Source organism: Gallus gallus, chromosome 2 (genome assembly GCF_016699485.2).
Source record: "Gallus gallus isolate bGalGal1 chromosome 2, bGalGal1.mat.broiler.GRCg7b, whole genome shotgun sequence".
NCBI classification, from domain to species: Eukaryota; Metazoa; Chordata; class Aves; order Galliformes; family Phasianidae; genus Gallus; species Gallus gallus.
In genome coordinates this window covers 42,503,439-42,522,383 of record NC_052533.1, presented here as the reverse complement: position 1 = coordinate 42,522,383, position 18,945 = coordinate 42,503,439, and the positions used below count along the sequence as shown (strand labels likewise).

At 46.1% G+C, this 18,945-nt stretch overlaps 1 protein-coding gene across 6 annotated transcripts in view; it reads right to left on the bottom strand.

The window, feature by feature from the left end:
* The window catches only part of TMEM108 (transmembrane protein 108), a 161,631-nt gene continuing 142,686 nt past the window's right edge, over positions 1 to 18,945 (bottom strand). For 5 of the 6 annotated variants that reach the window (XM_004939451.5, XM_040695883.2, XM_015281752.4 and 2 more), the window contains 3 exons: positions 8,199 to 9,311; positions 1,253 to 1,407; positions 1 to 351 (listed from right to left, as the gene is read on the bottom strand). In XM_004939451.5, the coding sequence (XP_004939508.2) occupies positions 229 to 351; positions 1,253 to 1,407; positions 8,199 to 9,311 (1,391 nt within the window). In that variant the 3' untranslated portion in view covers positions 1 to 228. Of the gene's footprint in view, positions 352 to 1,252; positions 1,408 to 8,198; positions 9,312 to 15,296; positions 15,777 to 18,945 lie in introns of those variants that run through there. The other variant, XM_418792.8, reaches the window with a different exon arrangement.

Genomic DNA, 18,945 nt, shown 5'->3' with positions numbered 1-18,945 from the left:
TTTTGCTTAGAAATACCTTTATTTTATAAAGCCACAGTCTGTTCTGTAAAGTTTACCACACTTATAAAAAAGGGGCTGACAATTCTGAGGGAAAAAAAGAAAAGAAAAGCTGAAAACATTTCCTGTAATTCGGGGTTACACAAAGGTTATATTTATAATATATATATATATATATTTATAATTTGGAGACAGTAGAGATGAAGCTGCAGGAGGAAGGCAGCCGTGGGGTCATATCTCAGAGACTTGCTCGTGGCCCACAAACAGCGTTTCCTGACAGAAGGGGTTGACGAGGACCATCCCACTGTCGCGGTAGTCGCCGTTGGCAGGGGAGCGTGGCTCGGAGAGGTGGTCCTAAGAGAAGGGCAGAGAGCAGCATGAGCGTGTCGCACCATCACCCCCCGGAGCACACAGGGCAGCCCGCCGGTGTGAGAAAAGGGCTGTTCCTTCTGGCTTGGGGACACTCGGTCCCATCCCACAGAAAATGCCTGAACTGTGGGGGACTCCAAAAGGAGATCTAACCTCAGAGAGCCAGTTTTGCAGGCAGCGGGAGCCGTGCGTGAAGATTATCACTCACTGCTCTGATAATCCTCTTTTCTCTGATAATCCTCAATTCTGCTGATAATCAGGCTGATTTTCTCTCAGTAAGGAGGCCCAGAAATCAGACACACCAAACCACTGTTTGACCTTCCACTTTCCTTTTGCTTTCATGACGTATTCCCATCTGACAGCGTGGCTTAACTCATGAAAGATGCATTTTCACTACTTTTTGAGGTCAGAAAACTGAATAGGTGGCTTGAAGCTACCACTCCAGTAGCATTCCAATCAGTTTAAAACGACTCACATGACAGCTTCTGCAGGCCATATGAATAGAATCATAAAATGGCCTGGGTTGAAAAGGACCACAGTGATCATCCAGTTTCAACCTCCCCTGCTCTGTGCAGGGTCACCAACCACCAGACCAGGCTGCCCAGAGCCACATCCAGCCTGGCCTTGAATGCCTCCAGGGATGGGGCATCCACAACCTCCTTGGGCAACCTGTTCCAGTGCGTCACCACCCTCTGTGTGAAAAACTTCCTCCTAATATCTAACCTAAACCTCACCTGTCTCAGTTTAAAACCATTCCCACTTCTTCTATCATTATCCACTCTAGTAAACAATAGTTTTCAATGCTTTATTAATACAACTACTTCTCCTCATCTCCCAGTATGGCTTCAGTTACAGTTCTCAAGCACTAGTTATGCAAGTGAGGTACCTCTGATGTTTCCAGGGACTGGATTTCTCTCGGTAACTCCACAGCATGCCTGTTGAAGTAGTCCATGGTAATAGCATTATTCCAATAGCTCAGATTGTTTTCTGGGTTGGATGTCTTTTTCTTCCTCCTCATGCAGCAGACTGTCAGCAGAACCGCTGTCAAAAGAAACATGTCAAAAAGTTGGTTATTTCCTTTCAAGAAGGACTCATCAGTATTGGAGATTTGGCTTAAAGCTACTTAAGGAGAGAGCTGGTGACCTGCATTCATACAGTTCACCCTCAGTTAGATCCAGCTCCCGTCTAATGGAAACCACACAGTTACGTCAGGATCTGGCCCAAGAAGATGAGGCTTTGGGCTTGGCAGGATACGTAGTTTTCACTTTCTTCTTGACATGAGTTCGTAAACCTTCTGATGTGGCTGCCTGGCTAATGAAGAAGCTCTGGTGTTGTAACGGATGGCATTTTAACACCTATCCAGGGACTGACAGACCCACTTGGACAGAGGACTCTCCATAGGGACTGCAAATGATACCTCTGCATAGATGTCTTCTGTTTCTGGCATGTTCAGACCCTGCAGTTGTGAGCAGAGGGCAGTGACAGACTCCGGCCCAAGGCTCAAATACCAAATTCACAAATGCATGTAGTTGTATGTCTTCAATATCCAAAGCCCCTGCTGCTGATCCCTGCCCCAGTACCTCACATACATAACATGGAGCATGTGACCATGCTCCAAAATAGAGACCAACAGGGAAACAGAGGAGATGTTGTGCAGGATGAGACAGCAACCGAGGAGTGTTGGGGAACCCCTCTGGCACCTGCCTTGTGTAGCTGACATTTCCAGGGTAGCACTGGCCCAAGCCGACCAGTACTGGGGTTTTCCTGCCTGTCTACATCAGGATGGTGGCAGCGGTGCCAGAGTCTGCTTTCTGGAATTGCTCTCATTTTGATCATCTCTGTTGCAATTCAGTTTTGTAATCTCAGCGATTTTATGAGAGCTGGGCAAACCCACTGCAACAAACCTACTGCTCCCGCTGGCAGAATTTAGGTGCATGCAAGGGTTTATTCGGAGGAGTAATGCAAAGCTCGGTGTGCTTATTTTACACCTGTGGAACAAATTGAACATTCGGGCTTGTAATCTACCTGATTTATACAGACAGACAGGTAGCTGGCTGCACGCTCACTTTGATTTGTACCTGTGAAATAGGGAATGCCCTGCTGTAAATTCACTCCATAATTTCTAAACCCCTCATGATAGAAAAGGAGAAAATATTCATGAAGCAGGAAAATATATTATTTTCTCAGCTACGGCTAAAATTATTTATTAGAATTATAGCCTGGGGAAAGAAAAGACTGCAGAGAGGTCAGAACTGCCTTGTATGTTTTGACAAACATTGCAGCTACCCATATGCCATGGATCTAATTTCGTCTCCCATCTATTCACATAAAATGGCAGTGTGAAAGTGCAAGGCTGGAGCTCTATTTAAAACAAAAGAATAAGCTGCTAAGAAAGAATGGTAATAGGTTTGAGTCAGGCACTTTATGTCTCATTCAAAGGGAAAGGTGAGCTTATGCTGTAAATCACCTTACAAAACTAATGGAAAAATCTCTTGCACAATTTAAAGAAAGGTGGTTGTTATCAAACTGACCATTATCCAGTCTGGGTAATAGTCAGCAACTGGTGCTGCTGAGCCCCCGTGCAGGCAGCCCCCTCCTTGCCAGCAGCACTGCTCTCTGCCTGGGGAAATGCTTGACCTCCCCAAGGGCTGCGTCTTCGCCCCGTGCTTTGCTGGGGCCTGTGAGGCTGCTCCGAGTACCAGCCTAGCCTGAAGGCTTGTTAGGATGAGAAAGTGAAGTGGGACATAGACTTCATCCTCGCAGTGCTCTCCGAGGCACCCTGCCATTCTGAAGTTGCCTGAGGAGACAAGAGCCCCAGGAAAGCACTCTCTGTGCAAATATTTTGAAAACTCCAAGTTTTACAGCTTATAAAATGTTGTGGCTGCTGACAGGGAAGGATTGGATTTAGGTTTTAGGAGCTGCAAAGCCAATGGCATGAAGTCGAGGGAGATCTCTGCTCCATCCAGCAGGAAACGGCCTTGCCGTGTGAAGATGTGTTTGCCATATAGCAACTGTGATCTCTCCCTTAATTATGCTCTTGGCTTCCAACCTCAGCACACAAACAAGCAAATGGGTGAAAGGCTGTGGAAAATGAGTTCCTGAGCTTCCTCAAATCTAACATATTTAGCAGAAGGCTGTCTGCCTGAGCTGCTTCAAAGCAGAGGAGACTCGGTTTAAGAGGGAGAGGACAGCAGGGCTTGAAGGGGGGTATTCCTCTTTCTCTCAAATTAACTAACCTTATGGCTGATTTTAGTGGATCTAATGTAGCTCTTAGAACAAATATAGGAATGGGGTACAGTTCACTTACATTCTTGGATGTCAATTCAGTGCCATGATTAGTATTTTGTTTACTGCAGAAAACCTCTTTCCAGGCAGGCAGTTGTGATGGTCAGCGAGGATGTGCCAGGTGGATGACACACAGAGAGGGCAGAGATGGTTTGGAATGGAAAAATGGCATTAACAATGGCAAGGGAGCTGGAAGAGGAAGGCTAGCTGCAATTCCCCTCCTTTTGTCCCTGTCACGATGTTCCCCTGTAAGGATGAGACAGTGCTGCTGTTCGGTGCTGCATTATTTCAATTCTCACACAGTTATGGGTTTCCAGGCTGGTGGAAGCACACCAATCATCTACTCTTACCTACACAACAGCTACACACCAGGATACTAGTAACTTTGGTCCCCTGTCCATAAGCTGTATTTCAGATACAACACACGATGCAGGGAGAACACCCCACTTGGTTTAAGGGCCCAGAGTGACTGCATTTCCATCACATTCCCAATAAGTTTGTTCAATACTTAATAACCATCATGGTAACGTGCTTACATTTTCCCTGTAGGCTGAGCTCCTCCAGCTTCAGCTCCACTTTCTCAGTCTCCTGTTGCCTTTTTTGTTTTATTAAAAACCTCCACTGTGCCACCAGCAATGTCTCAGACGCGTGGGCAACATCTCAAACCTGTGGGCTTAAGCCTTTGCCTGGACTGTGTAGTTTCACAAGTGGAGTTATATTGAATTGCTCAGCTCCTGAATCATTCACGTGGCTCCTCTCTAAGCTTCAAATTTATTACATTTTTTAAACATAAACTAGGACTGTACACTGCATTCAATACTGGCTTCATAAAGGCGTCATAAGGAAACCATACTGACTGCCCACAGGTATCTGGTAGCCTTGTGTCTACTCTTTCAACTCACATAAACACGTTACCATTCCTATACAGCTATATACACCCCACACATACTCTCTGGCTCCACATTAAACATACTTGGATGCTGAAAGTTAAAATTCAGGTTGAATATTAAAGTTAAGTTAAAGTAAAGTTAAATATTCAGACTGTTGGACGTTAGGTTTTTTTTTCTCTCTGTGTCCGTAGATCCTCAGATAAACACAGCTGGTAAAGAACCCTCACCTTGATAGCTAAAATAGCATTTTATCCAGATTTTCTTCCTTTTTCCTCATTTACTGTGACTGTATCTTAACTGCCCATCATTAAGCACCTCTGTAAAAGCGTGCCTGTCGCTTGGGCTGTCTACAGCAGTACAACCTCAGCTGTGTTGCAGGTATCCTAGTGGGTTTTGTTACTGACCACCTGGAGACAGGGGCTCCTCTCAGGCTGGGTCAGAGCTCAGCCTTGAGGAGGAGACTCAGTGCTTGGGATCATTCTCCCTTCAGACCGGGGAAGCAAACATTTGCAGTTTTTGTGACTGGGAAAGTGGGCGAGATGATTTTGGAAAGTAAGTGTCGCAGTGTGTGAAATGTGACTGCACAGGGTTAGGTCCAAGGCAGTTCTTCATCAATTCTTTGAGTTCTGCTGATGTTTCCATTTGAGGCTCAGCCTTTCCCTCGTGTTTTCTCACGTCAGCAGAACTGACGGACTGAATTGACTTCTGTGCATCTGATTTACAGGTTTCAGTTCTTCCATGTTTTATGGTGCCAGCCTGTAATTACAGAGCTCTAAGTCCTGGGAGCCCAAGGACCGTGCCAGTGAGTTTTAAACCAAGTTCACATGGAGCCTCGTTCTGCATGGCAGCCACATGTGAGACAGGGGCACACACACATGCAGAGTAATGTCCAAGGCTGTCTGAAGGCCACTGCAAAACCAACTGCAACTGTGACATGCAGAAATTACTGGTATCAGTGTTATATACCACTTTGCTTTTCTGGGGACATAATGATACGCTATCCTTCAGTTTTGCAGCTCTCAGCTGGAGCAAGCAACATTGTTCTCATTATTCATACCACAGAACTGAGGTACCGAAAGGTGAGATGATTTCCCCAGATTCACACAGCAGACGTGGCACATGCATTCCTATTCAAGCCATTACTTATCTGGCTAGAATGTGAAGGCTTTTCAGTGGGACTCAGAAACCTATGCATCTTTACGAGGACTAGGAGGCTGCTGTGTAGAGGCTGTTCCTGCTTAATGCAGCTCAGGTATGCAGCAGCACAGGGCTGGGCTTCAATGCCCTTAACACTTCCTCTGGGCAGCATCCCAAGGCAGGAGGACAGTGTTTTCTCAGCCCATGCTCACCACAGCTGTGAAGACCTCTCACTTAAAACACTTCCATTCCTTGCAGAAGACACGAAACCCAAAGGGCTGTGCTCTTATCTGTCTGTTAGCATCCAGACCAGAAGTGAGGAGCGATCGCAGTATGGGTCCTTCTTCGGCTGTGAGCTCTGTGCCCTGGAGGTGGCGGCAGTCCCCTTCGCTGTGTGCTGCTGCACACCATGTGCTGAACATTACGCACTGTATGCTGTGTGAGCACTGTATGCCACAGAAAACGTCTACATGCCTGTCTACTGTGCATTTCAGCTCTGAGCATCCCCAGATTTTAAAAGGTGAGTCCCACTGAACACCCAGAAATCTAGTCTTGAAAGCAGGACTTCAGTATCTGGATCATGTAAACACTCAGTTGTATTACAACTGGTATAGGTAACTGACAAAATAACAATTATCTGTTCTAAACTATAGCTTACAAATACAAGAAGCAGGATGGATGCAGCCATACAAACACATACCGTTTATGACACATACGGTAAGAAGAAAAGTTCTCACCATATAATGAGCAGTAGGTTAGAAATCATGCCAACAGACTCTTAATCGTATTATTAATACCCATCATGAGCTATTTGCTTATATATGGCACAATACAAGAAGGGATGTACACCGATGGACACACTGGACACATTGGTCGTGCTTCCTCTGCTTGTGCTGCGTGGCATTACGGGCTGCATTTTGCATGTGGATGCACTGCACTCGGATCAGCTTTCTTTTTCAATACTGGCCTCAAGCACAGTGAAGGGAAGAATTTATTTATCCTCTGTCTCTAGTGATTGATAGCCAAAGCACTGTTCATTAGGTCATCAAATACTGCTTCTTATTTTCACGCTGTGCTTCCTATAACCCACTTTCTCTTCTCTATCGTTCACAGAAATATACATGCACACTTGTGCTTTTGTTCAACTTTGTTTGGATTGTCAATCTTTTAGATTTAAGCCTTCTTTTGACCGGTGGTTTTAACCACATTGGCAATAGCAGGACTGATGGCCCCAGGGGCACAAGCCTAACAGATATGCTGAGCCAATCCAATAATTCTCAGCTGCCAAGAGTATTGGTCCTGCTTCCTTTCCAGGTGTGCATCCCTGCAGCTCATCTGCTCCAGATCTTGCGCGTACTGACCTGCAGGGAGCTGACTCAGCCCACTACGTGCACAAATGGCAAAGTGAATATTTTTGACCACTTTAGCAACCTGAAAGTGGCTCAGAGAGGTGCCAGGTGAGGACAGCACTACCCGTTTGGGAAGGAGTATGCTCTGAGTAAGACTGACTCAGTCAACACATCTAACCATGTCCTCAGCACCACTCAGCCGTAAATAACAAGAAAGATTAATACTCAGTATTGCTGGCAGCTCCCCTTTTATTTTTCCACAGGCAGTGAAGGCTGGGAAATGCTTGGTTTTGTTTCTCTCCAAACAGATCAGTGTGACCACATCCCATTGCACACTGAGTGGCTTTTCCTTGGCTCCAAAGAGTGAAATACCAGAGAATACATTGTCCTACATTGCTGAAACAACTTTGCTAAGTAGGGGACACAAGGGTGTCCACTCAAGCTTCCGCATTGTTCAACAACCTTCTTTTTTTTGTAGTTGAGTCAAATGATGAAACCCTAAGCCAGCTCTGGAAACTAACTGGTGCTGGTCCCTCAGGAGTCTGATTCCTGTGGTCTGGAAGCCAACACTTCATACTCTTCCTGCTGCTGAGGCAGCACGAGGTCAGACAGAATTAAAATGGAGGGAGATAACAAACTGGTTATCAGAATGATGTGACTTCAAAACCGATGGTTCACAAACTGCTTGCAATTAAATATTTCACTGCACTGGTAAAGCTGTAGTTCCCTAAGGTACTAGTCATCATAGTTATCATTAATCTTTTGGGTTAGCAGTGAGCTTTTAAAAACCAGTTCCTGGACAGAATAAAGCACTCAATAAATCAAACAGTTGCACGATTTTTAGTCACCAACTTAAACATGAAGCTGCTTCGCCTCCTATAGTTCTTCAGCCTTTGTGTTAAACCCTCAAGTGGAGAGCCCCCAAAGACTATGTGATTTCTAACAGCAACACAGAAAGTATGCTCTGAGTGTAAGCATTATACTCCTGCACTTGGAGCTGCTCTCCACATGCACTTTGCTCAGTGAACAAGTTAGGTCCAAGTCTGGTGACTTCTCATCTATCTCAGTCTATCCTGGCACTGTTGGCTCCATGGCTACACCATGAATGGGTTGAAACCTGAATTCTAAGGAATGCGAGAAAGAAAGAGAAATAAAGCAACAATTAACTTACAACATGAGGATATTGGTACGCTGATGGCCAGAATGATCCAGGCAATGTCCATCTTGCTGAGACAGATGGTAGCTCTGTGCTGGGGCTTGTCTCCCTCAGTGACATGGGAAATATTTCCTTGCACCCCAGGTTTCCAGGTCCCGGCAGGAACCAGCCTGTTGAGGAAGTTTCCAGTAGCCGTGGAACCAGCAGTGGACATGGAGCTGGACAACCCCGTGGCAGGCATGGTGGAGACAGCGCTGCCCAGTGATGTCGTGTTCGTCACCAGGCCCTGCTGTGTTGGAGCAGTGCCCTCAAGGTCCCCTACTGCTGGGGAGGAGATGTTGACATCAAAGCTGGGCTGGACTGAGTGACTGGCTGCTGCTGGTGCAGTTCCAGGGCCAGCAAACAAGGGGACATTTGTACTGAGATTCAAGGTTACCCAAGAGTTGTTTTTGCTCAGCATATCCCATACACCGTAGTGGGTGGGTTTAAAAGGCACCGACACTGCTTCGGGATCAGTTGACGGTCCAGCAGTTGTGGTGGCAAAATCTGCTTTCTGCACAACTTGCTCGGCCCCGTTCCCTTGCTCTGCTTCCCTAAGGCTTCCCAAGGTGTCGGGGTGGGGAGAAGGGTCTGAGGGTGTAGTTCTGGCCAACCCCGTGCCATTGGGGTCACTGGAGGTTGCAGTCTGGGACTGAAAGGGATGGTCTGTGAAAGGGCTCCTCAGGGTAGGGAAGGGAGAGTGCAGGGTTGTCTTTAGGTAAGGCTCTGAAGACTCTGTGAAGTTGCCTTTGAAAATCTGGAATATTTTCCCTTTGGGGCGAGTCTGTTCTGAGTACAAAGCACTCTGGTTGTACAAATGATACGTTTCCTTTTTGCCAACGCGAGGGCTGCTCGCCTGCGTTTGAGCAGTGGAAGCATTGCTCCCCGCCAGGCTGACAGGATGGGGGACGGCGCCAGCGGAGGTGGGGACGGGCTCTGCCATGTGGCGGTCCTTGTGGCGAGGCGTCGTTCCCATGGCTGTGACAGTGGTAGTGTCCATCAGGAGGCCCTGAGAGGAGGATACAGCAGGAGACAGTACCTGAACAGAAAACACCAGCTCTTCCGTCAGTGCCAAGATCAGTAGAACACCTGGAGGAAGAAACAGAAAGGGTGAGACACAGGGGAGGGACAAGAAGATGGAGGACAGCACGGCTGTGTGTTTGTGCTTTGCTCCTCCCAGACGAAAGCCAAGCTGGCAGGAAAGCCTACCTTCCATGTGCCCTGGAAAAGAAGAGTTAGTGCCTCTGGGAACTGGAAGAGAAATAGGATCTGCAGTGGCTGTTGGGGAGTAGTGAGGTGGGAAGGAGAAGGCTGCACAGAATCTCTGTGGTGAAGGGAGAAAAGAGTTTGCCACGTGGGTATTTTAAAGCATCATACATAGCTGCAGGCAACCCCCGTGAAGAAGATACAAAGCATCCTACTCTTCAGTGGTAGAAACAAAAGATATTTTCATTTTTGTTTTGGCCAAAGGCCTCCAGAGGAATGGTCATATCACGATGAGGAACCTTAGTCTGCTCATTATTTTGGCTGCAAAATCCTAAATTTGGCTGCCTTCAGTCTTGGATGCCATTAAGCAATCTGTTTTTGAGAGAGCAGCTGCTTAGCCCTTACTGAAAATTAGGTCAAGAAGGGATGTGTGATGAGGGGACTTCCTAGCTTATGGTGCATCCTTTACTCAGAAACTTGGGAAATCTCATCTCTTATCTCAGAGTATGAGATGTGGAAAATCCACAGATGTCAAAAATGAACAAGACGGCGTAATTATCAAAGACGTTTTAAAAAGCCATGTGATTACTGAGGATCTAACTCCATCTAACACAACTGCCCCTTCTCATATACTCACACACACATTTTTGTTTGGGTCCCGTTCTGTACTTATAAGTGCTGTGGGATTTGACTCTGTGAGATTTGCTTCCCGCCTCCCTCTGTAGGGCACATTGTTTCATGAGGTGCCAGATTCACACCACTGGGAACATCAATTCTTATATTTATTCAGAGTCCAGTTAATGGACATGGGCAGCTGCAATAGCATAAGCCTCCCCAGGACGCAGGGCTAATATGCCCTGACTTAGTGTGACCTGCAGGGACCACATCAATCACGTATCACCATTTCCATATGTGGAAGCTGCCAAGTGTAATGTGGACCTCTGCCCACTAGAAAGCACAAGGGATGAGTCTGTTTTGCACAGTCCACTGAGCATCATCAGATGGCACCATTAGCACACTGCTAGTGTGAATTTCAGCCCAGGATCTCAAGGGGAAAGACGTCGTCACTGTCTTAAAAGAACAGGGAGATAAGTTCATCAAAACTGCAGGACCCCAAACAGGGTAATGACCTTCCAGCCAAGACTGTGGAATGCCTGTCTGCACGTTCCCCATCCTCTGCACCTCCAGGTTTGCCAGCTCTCTCTGTCAGTGTTGATACGCCATTTACTCCTACCCTACAAGGGAGTATTTGCGGCGGGCACCAGCAGAAAATGGAAACTGGAATGGGACAGTCTCTCTGATTAGGTGCCCACTGGGTCCGAAGGCTTAGCCTTGAAATGTGTTTATTCCGACTCAGTACACGTGGCAGAAACTCACCAAAGGAGCAGTACTTATCCCTGTCATCCAGCTAAGAGCGATGCTTTGATCGCCACAACCATCATTTCTGAAGCAGAGCAGCGCAGAGCTCTGCAACCACCAAAATTCACCTCACCTTGCCCCAGATGCCTCCCGCTCCTTTGCAGGGCATCCTGAAGATCTGAACACTTCAAAAAAAAAACACTGAACACTGACTCAATAACGCAGTGAGAGCCACTTACAAGCAGCGCGCTTTCCCAATACCTGATGCTAAAATTAGCTCATATTTTTTTTTTTTTATTTCTGAAAGAAATGCCTGTAGAGTAAGTGATCCTCGGGGGTACTGCTTCAAAATTCCTAGCCTGCCACACACAATGTGCTCTTAGAAGAACACCTAGTCAAGGAGAAAAACATATTCTGTACATTAAAGTGCAACCAGAAGATCAGATCACGGCGTATTCGTGGAGCATCACTCTTGGAAATGAAAGGCAGGAGTCATCTTCGCATTTTTGGCAGCACTCACTCTGAGGTCAAGGTCAAAGCAGATATTCCTGTGTCCATATGGCTCATATTGCATGCCAAGACAAGTTGCTGCTACAGAACAAATACAAAGAGGAAGGGATGAAAAATTATTTTGGGTTCGGTGTGTGGGGATAATGTTTCAGGAAACTTGAGGCCTGCTGTTGTGGGCACAGATGACAAAGGGCCCTGGCAGATCTCAGGACACACAAGACTGCAATGATTACAGCAGTCTTTCTTTCGCACCTCACACAGAGAAAAGCCTCCTTATTGGATTAATGCCTTTTTTTCTTTTTTTTTTCCTGTAGGATATTCCTTAAGTAATAAGGAAGTTGTCACCTTTTCTGCATGCTGTGCCCTGAGGTCAGCAACCCTCATCTTTGGCTAAAAGCCTAATATCCATCCCTACCACTTGAAATGCTGATAAATCAGAAGCTTGCAGCTGCAAGTATTTATAATCTCTCAGGGGCAGTCTGCTGTGGTAGCAGGCCGCCACGCATCAGGCCTGGGAAGCCACATACACTTATCTAGTACCTTTATATGACTTGTAAAATGTCAGTAACTATTCAAAGGAAATACTACTCTGTCATAAGCCACTTATTTGACAATAAAAAATAACACTGATAACATTTGGCTCTCTCAGGCTGTGACAGTCAGGTTTTGCTTGTCTGCTGGCCTCCCTTTAGCAGTCCCTGCAGGACAACCACAGCCCCATCAGCTGCAGCTCTGTAGGACATTTTTATTCCTGGATTAGCAGGCAGCAGTAACTCTCTCAGAGACAACCAAAGCTAATGTGCGTCCATAACTACTTAAAACATATTTGGCTTGGTAGATCATTGTAAAAATAGCTGGTGCTGTATATTTAGGGAAAACCAGCTGGTAATAATGACTTCACAGTGGGCTTTGCTGGCCCTTTCAAGCAGAATTAATTGGCTTTCTAATTGATAAACAGCCAATTGGAAAGCAAAAGTGAAGTTGGAATCTGTATGTTCAGCACCATCCGTGTAGGGACATCTAAGCATGGGCTGCCTGGATTTGCAGTTTCCTAGGTGCCCAGAGCTCTGGCTTTTATTACTTGAGGGTACAAAGTAACATACAAAGTGGGAATATTACTGTAGTCCCTGATATCAAACTGCCCTGTTTGGCAATTTTGGCCTGAGCCCAGGAAAATGATATACAGAATTTCTCTACCAAGGCATTCATCACAGAAGGGGGTTTAACCAACCCGTCCAGACTTCCTCCCATCCCAGCCTTGTTCTGCATCTCAAATGGCCCTGCACTGAGGAACGAGCCACCAGCTTAGCTACAAGCAGATTACCACTGAAATGAAACCTATTGGTTGCTATAAAGTTGTCACGGCCAAAGTGATGACATCCCAGATGATACAGTACATAGGCAGATGGTCTTGGACAGATCAAAGCCCAGTTCTGCAGCCTTTGCCAAAGTCCTTCAGTCCAAGCTGCCGGACACTCCTCGGTCTGACCTTACCTAGGATGTAAGCTCTTTGGGGTAAGAACTGGCAGTCCTTTCTATATAACGCCATCATGGTAATACAAACTGATACAAGTGCATTATAGCAAAAAAAAAAAAAGAATAATTATATTTTCAAAGGTCAATTCACACCATTCGTTTCTGTTTTTTCTTTTTCAGAAAGGGCCATTTCTAAGTTATAGGAGCTCATGCTCAAAAGGGGTCATAGTGGTTTGACTTTTAAATGCTGCGTGTCAAATTCCCACTTTTAGAGTCCAAATTTATGAGTGCATTAAAACCATTCAACCCTAATGAGAAGGTTCAATGGCCTCATGTCTCAGCAGCCTGAACTGTGTCATCTCATGTTCTTGCATACTGTACCAAGAATTGAATGGTAAGTACAAAATGTATTAACTCAAGGATGAAGCACAGCAGAGTGACAGTAGAGTGTACGGAGAGAGGATTGGTGTGTGTTTAACCATAAGAACCCTTACTGACATCATGGTGCAATGGTTCCAGTCTCAACAGGATCTTACTGCAGTGCTTCTTCCCATTGTATGCTCACGGGATGAGTACAGAAATGCTGTGTACAGTTTCACACATCAGAAGAATGAAGGAGATCCCACGACAGCAATTTTTAAAAAGATTGGAGTTGATGTCCTCAACAATATCAAGGAAGCTGAATGTCAGGAGCATTTTGCTTTCCCAGATGATGGAGTCAGAAGGGCATCTCTACCCAGAGTCTCACCTTTGAGAATCATTTGGGGCTTCCTCACTGTCCTTTTGAGATGGGAGCCAGAGGTGGGTGTCTCTGAATCAGAAAAATAAAGCAACTCGGGCCCCAGCATCTCAAGTTCTTTCACCATTTTATCTCAGGACCCCAGCAGTCCCTGCCAGGATGGGGTCCTGGTTTCAGGTAGGAGTTACTACCTCTCAGTGCCGCACTGGGTGCTCTGTGGGCACTCTGTGTGCCACTGTTCTGCATGGGATGGCAGCCGTGTGTGCAGCTGCTGGGTCAGCTCTCGCATTCAGCCTCCCTGGGGCACCACTGCTAAACAACACAAACTTATATAACTCATGATCTAAGCCCCATGGAAAGGTTCCCAATGGCTTTAGCAAGCTTTGGACCAAGCTCTAATTGCTGAAGACACAGTGGAAACTTTTGAGCTGCACATTCGCATTTTCTACAGCCAAAGAATATGCACAAAGGGCTCAATCTGGCGTTTGACCCCTTCTGGCCTCTGCTACTTCAGGCCTCGCAGCAAGACAGATAGAGCCACCCTGAGCAGCACTTGGCAAACATTTTTCCTCTGGGAAGTCAGGAAGAGCTTTCTGTGTAGATACGTACTGCTGGAGTCATTATTTCACACCGCCGTGGGCAAAGGAGGCACAGGGAGCAGCTTTACAAAGGACCCATTATCCACAGACCCCGGGGCCGGGATGCACGTGGGCAGCGTGCAGGATGCTGGAGCTCCCCATGCTTCTGACTGAGTGATGGTGAGGGCCGTGCAAAGCCTGATCAGAGCACCAGCAATGTTATTGTTGCAAAGGAAGCTTTCTTCCCAACACAATTAACATATCACACGGCTCTCCACAAACCCAAAACACTATAGGCAGCAAAATGGATCTTTAGTAGGTGGAAACTGTATAGAAAGTGTATATGATTATTTCTGTTATGGTCATTTTCTTTGCAGTCTCTCAAAGCAAAGTGATTTTCACACACAGTGAAGCAGACTCTGTACAAACAAAGAGTTAAGCAAATGTCATCCCTATGACTGGTGGAGGAACCGAGGGAAGAAAAGTAGGTTACTCTGCATAGAAAATTTCTCTTCTCTGCCTATCAGTGGCTGTCATGTCAGCACTCCCAGGTATTAACTTACAAGTTATTGTCTGTTTCCCCTTGTAAGCGTGAGAGAGTGCAATCAAGCCCAACTTCAGTACCCAAAGTATTTGATAAAAGGTACAGAATGAGGCACATGGAGTAACAGCTCTATTTGCAGTAATGCAGCGCAGCATCAGCAGAAGCTCTGGAAATCACATGTATAAACACAAATTAAGCAGTGCTCACTGACATTCCCTGTGAAACAACACTAATGGTAGCTATGGTTTTCATGTAGCAAGTACGTCGCGGTCCTTTAAGAACACACAAACACTGCTGAACACCATTATTGTTCCTAAGGTGCATTTCCATCAGAGATTTCAAAAGACCGACTCTGCAAATACAAACTCATTTCTGGTCCTGCAGGCATCTCCACAATGAGTGATACAAACACTACAGTCTCCTGCAGTCACAGAGCAGGCATCTCCCCGTTCATTTCCCTCCTGCACTAACGACTCACAGACACTACGGGTATCAGTGTTTTAGAAATGCTTTTGATCTCCTATTTATCTAAATACGTACAGACATCCGAGCTGCTGATCCTCCCAAAAAGGCTCGCTGACAACCCAGGACAATGATAATTAGCGAGGGGAGGGTAATAGAAAGAAAGGACGTGGCTCTAGCTGCTCAAGGTAATCACTTACCTGAAAATATCATTTGGACTTGTCAGCAGACATCCTCACCTGCTCACATCACACAGATTTGGAAGCTTCATCGCTCAGTAGAGAAAGGAAAAATACATCTTCCCCCTAACGAGGCAGCTGCAGGCAGGAGTTGCTGTTATTGTTGGAACTGGTTTGGAGGAATGAGGACAGAGACAGCCCAGGCAGGCGTGTCTTGCAGGGCTGTGCAGCGAGAGAGCTCGCTCCTTTATGAGTACCTTCGGAACTGCAAAGATCACTTACGGAGCCAGTCCCCCTCTCTGCGAGCAGATCGAAGGGCTGCTTGGTATTCCAGCTTGGTTCCCCATCAAGTCCAGATACAGTTTGTCTGACACGGGTCTATTCAGATGCCAGAGGATCGCTGGCAGTTCTCGTTCTCTGGGAACAAAACAGCAACAAGCACCCCAGCTGCACGTCCTTGTGAGACTGCTCCTTCCCTCTTTCGAGGCAGAGTGCCCTCCCTCCAGCGCAGCACTGAGCTTTTTGTGTCTGGATGGATTTTACAGATCCACCTCCTGCTTCTGTACCCCCACCAGATTTTCCACTTCGTTCAATTATCTCTGATGGTATTAATAATCCTGTCAGAGGAAAATATGTGGAATGAAATAGGGATCCTCTTCCCTCCTTCTCCTTTTTTACCATCAGAATACGTGTTCTATATTTTATGATATTTCCATTCCTCAGCGATGAATGGGTAGTTTCTACTTTGTACCCATCAAATAAGTCCACAAATCCTGTGATTCTTAAAGCCACCATCCTCCCCCCCTTCTTCTGTTCTGGCACAGCTGGGTGTCTGGAAGAACACACAGCCCGAAGGGCACAGAAATGTGCCCCGTTCATCCAAACCCCTCGGAAGGCATGGGCAAATGCTGAGTGCAACAAGTTGGGGGCCACTGGAAGTCCCCCAACAATCCCTGCTCCCCAGTCTTTGATTCAAAGTCCCCATGATACCCAAATAGCCCAGGCAATTTGTTACATGGCTCCTCACAGAATTTGTCCCAATATTTTGCTACTGAGCAGAGCCGGTTCCTCCTTCTCTTTTATCATACAGGATCACAAGGGGGTGACACTGAGATGATGGGTTTGAGGTTTGGCAGCGCCACCAACAACGGGACCTCAGAGTGTGACCCCAGTGGTGATTTTAGGAGCACACAGTCCCTGTCAGGAAGCCTGGGCAGGTGCGTATGCCATAGCACAAGTGTATTTTTACCCTATTTCCATACGGAGTGTTTTCACAGTCACGATCATTTTACGGAGGATGTGCAATGACGGAGTACAAACACTAATCTCAGATCTGCTTTGCATTTCTGTGCTCTTGTGCTGACGTTCCTTTTCTCCCTGCCATTCGCAGTTCACTTTTTATCCCTAATGCTGCCAGTCTGAAGGTTCCTCTAAATAAAGATACTCAGTGCATTATAGAAAAGATTGCTCTTTACAAATATCAGCTTGTTTAGCAGTTTCTGGAACTCGGGGTTATTAAGAGCTTGCTGCTGAAACAATGATTGAGCATCAAGCTGCAGCTGGTGTAACAAGAGAGCCGTGCCACGTATTTTAACCTTTGCTGGAGGATTTGCCACATCTGTAAGCAGTAACTCAGCACAGACTTCTTCCCTGTGTGCTGCCATGGATGGAAACATATGGCTCAAAACCGCAGAGACTGTCATTTGGAATTTCACATGAAAACTACTCACACGGACAGGCGCCCCGTGCATTCCCTTGTCCAAAAGCACACGGAACAAACCAAATCTAATGTTAAAAGCACACAGGTCTTCCCCACTCTGACAGTTTCCCCTTCACACAAAGCTTGTCCAGCCCCAGCTTTGCAAATGCACATCCCTTCCTTTGCAGCCTTTGCTTGGCAGCAGTTTTTGTTGGCAGGATGCTGTTGCCAAGGGAGACAGAAAGGATGTGCAGCTGGCTTCTCTTTCACCTGCACTTAGTGCTGCTGATCCTATTTATGTTGCTGCAGAACCTCTGGCTTCTGAGAGACCTATCATCAATGTCACCGGACCTTCTGAAGAGTTTTGACAATGACACAAATAGCCGAGGCCTCTGATGGAAAGCTTAAAATAGGATCTTGCCAAAGAGAGGATGTAGTTGATGTCATGGATGCTGACTCAAGCAAGGGTATCCATTTCACAACCAACAATAAAAAGGGGGGAAAGAGGATTTAAAGCCATCTTAGCAATGGTTTCTGACAACCTCCCAAAGCACTGAGTAACCTCAGCTATGCCAAAGTTAGATTCCTGAGGTAGCCGTGGCTCTGGCAGGCAATTCACCTCATCCTGAAGTATCTCTGAGCTGCCACAGGTTGACTTGCACCCTAGAGAGGTTTGCTCTTACCCTGAGAAAATGGGGTCCCATAGGAGATGATGAGCCTTAACTAGATATCCACCTACCAGATGATGAAAGTTAGGCGAGACAAATCCCACCCCATATCCCTCCATCTATTTACATGGCATCATCACAAAGCAAAAAGAGGATTTGTTCAGAAAAATAAAGGGATCAATAAAAGTGGTGTCTGAAAAGGTAAAACACAGTCTATGTATCGTGATACTTTCCAGCAGAGGAAGTCTCACCACTTTGGACTTTCATAACCAGCTTCTTCTCTACACAACTCACAGCCTTAGAGAGTAGCACCTCATTGGCATGAAGCGTGGACGAGAGCAGGGGCTGGAGCTTTACCACGGTGATGGTTTAGGAAGCTCTTCTTCCTATACTAGAGCGTAAGTGAACAAGCCCCAGTTTGGCTGAAGCACGCTGACAATGATCTGCAGCTGATCCCGCATGGACAGTTGGTGCCTGCTGACCTGAAGAGCAGTGGTAGTGTGGCGGAGCTTCTTGGTGTGCACTCCTTTCCAAATCCTTGCAGTTTTAAGTAACCAAATCACAGACTTCTGATTCCAGCACCAGGTGACACGTCTTTTCCAAAACTAATTTCTTCAGGACTGAGCCACCAGCTCTTACTAATTTACACCAACTTACCTATCAATCAAGGACATTCATTCTAGATTCAAGATAGTCTTTCATTACAGCACAGTCATTTTTAGCCTGTCCATCTGAAGGAAATGCTCCTTATTACCAGGTTCTCTCTCCTTCTTTTTGTCCGTTTTCCCCAATAACTTTGCTCCATGGCTGATTTCAAAGACTGTAACACGCTGTATGAAATCTGGCAAGGAAGAAGAACAGAGAGCCCTACTTGCGGATTCCCTTGCTCTGATGCTGCAGACATTTATTTCCTCACTTGCAAAAGCTGTGCTCCAATTCTTCTGTTGCACTTACAGAAACATTGGCGCTGCAGCCAGACGGAATGTTATACCTATGCATAGCCTTGCTGACTTCTACAACCCCTTAAGGTATGTCAGTCCTTTCATCTGTTCACTGAAAGTAATGTGGGTGATTTATTACTTCTGCCCCCTTCAAACTCATTATTACCTCCAAGTGCCTGGCTATCCCTGGGTTCGATCTTGAATGAGAACTTGTAATGAGGAGCCTGCATTGATTTGTTATGAGAACACGTAATACAGAATTAGAAAGCAACTTGGGCATAAACTATTACATTTATGGGCAAGAAATCTTTGCTTTGGTTTTTGACCATTGCTCAGTTTAAGGAAAAGGGACACTGTGCTTC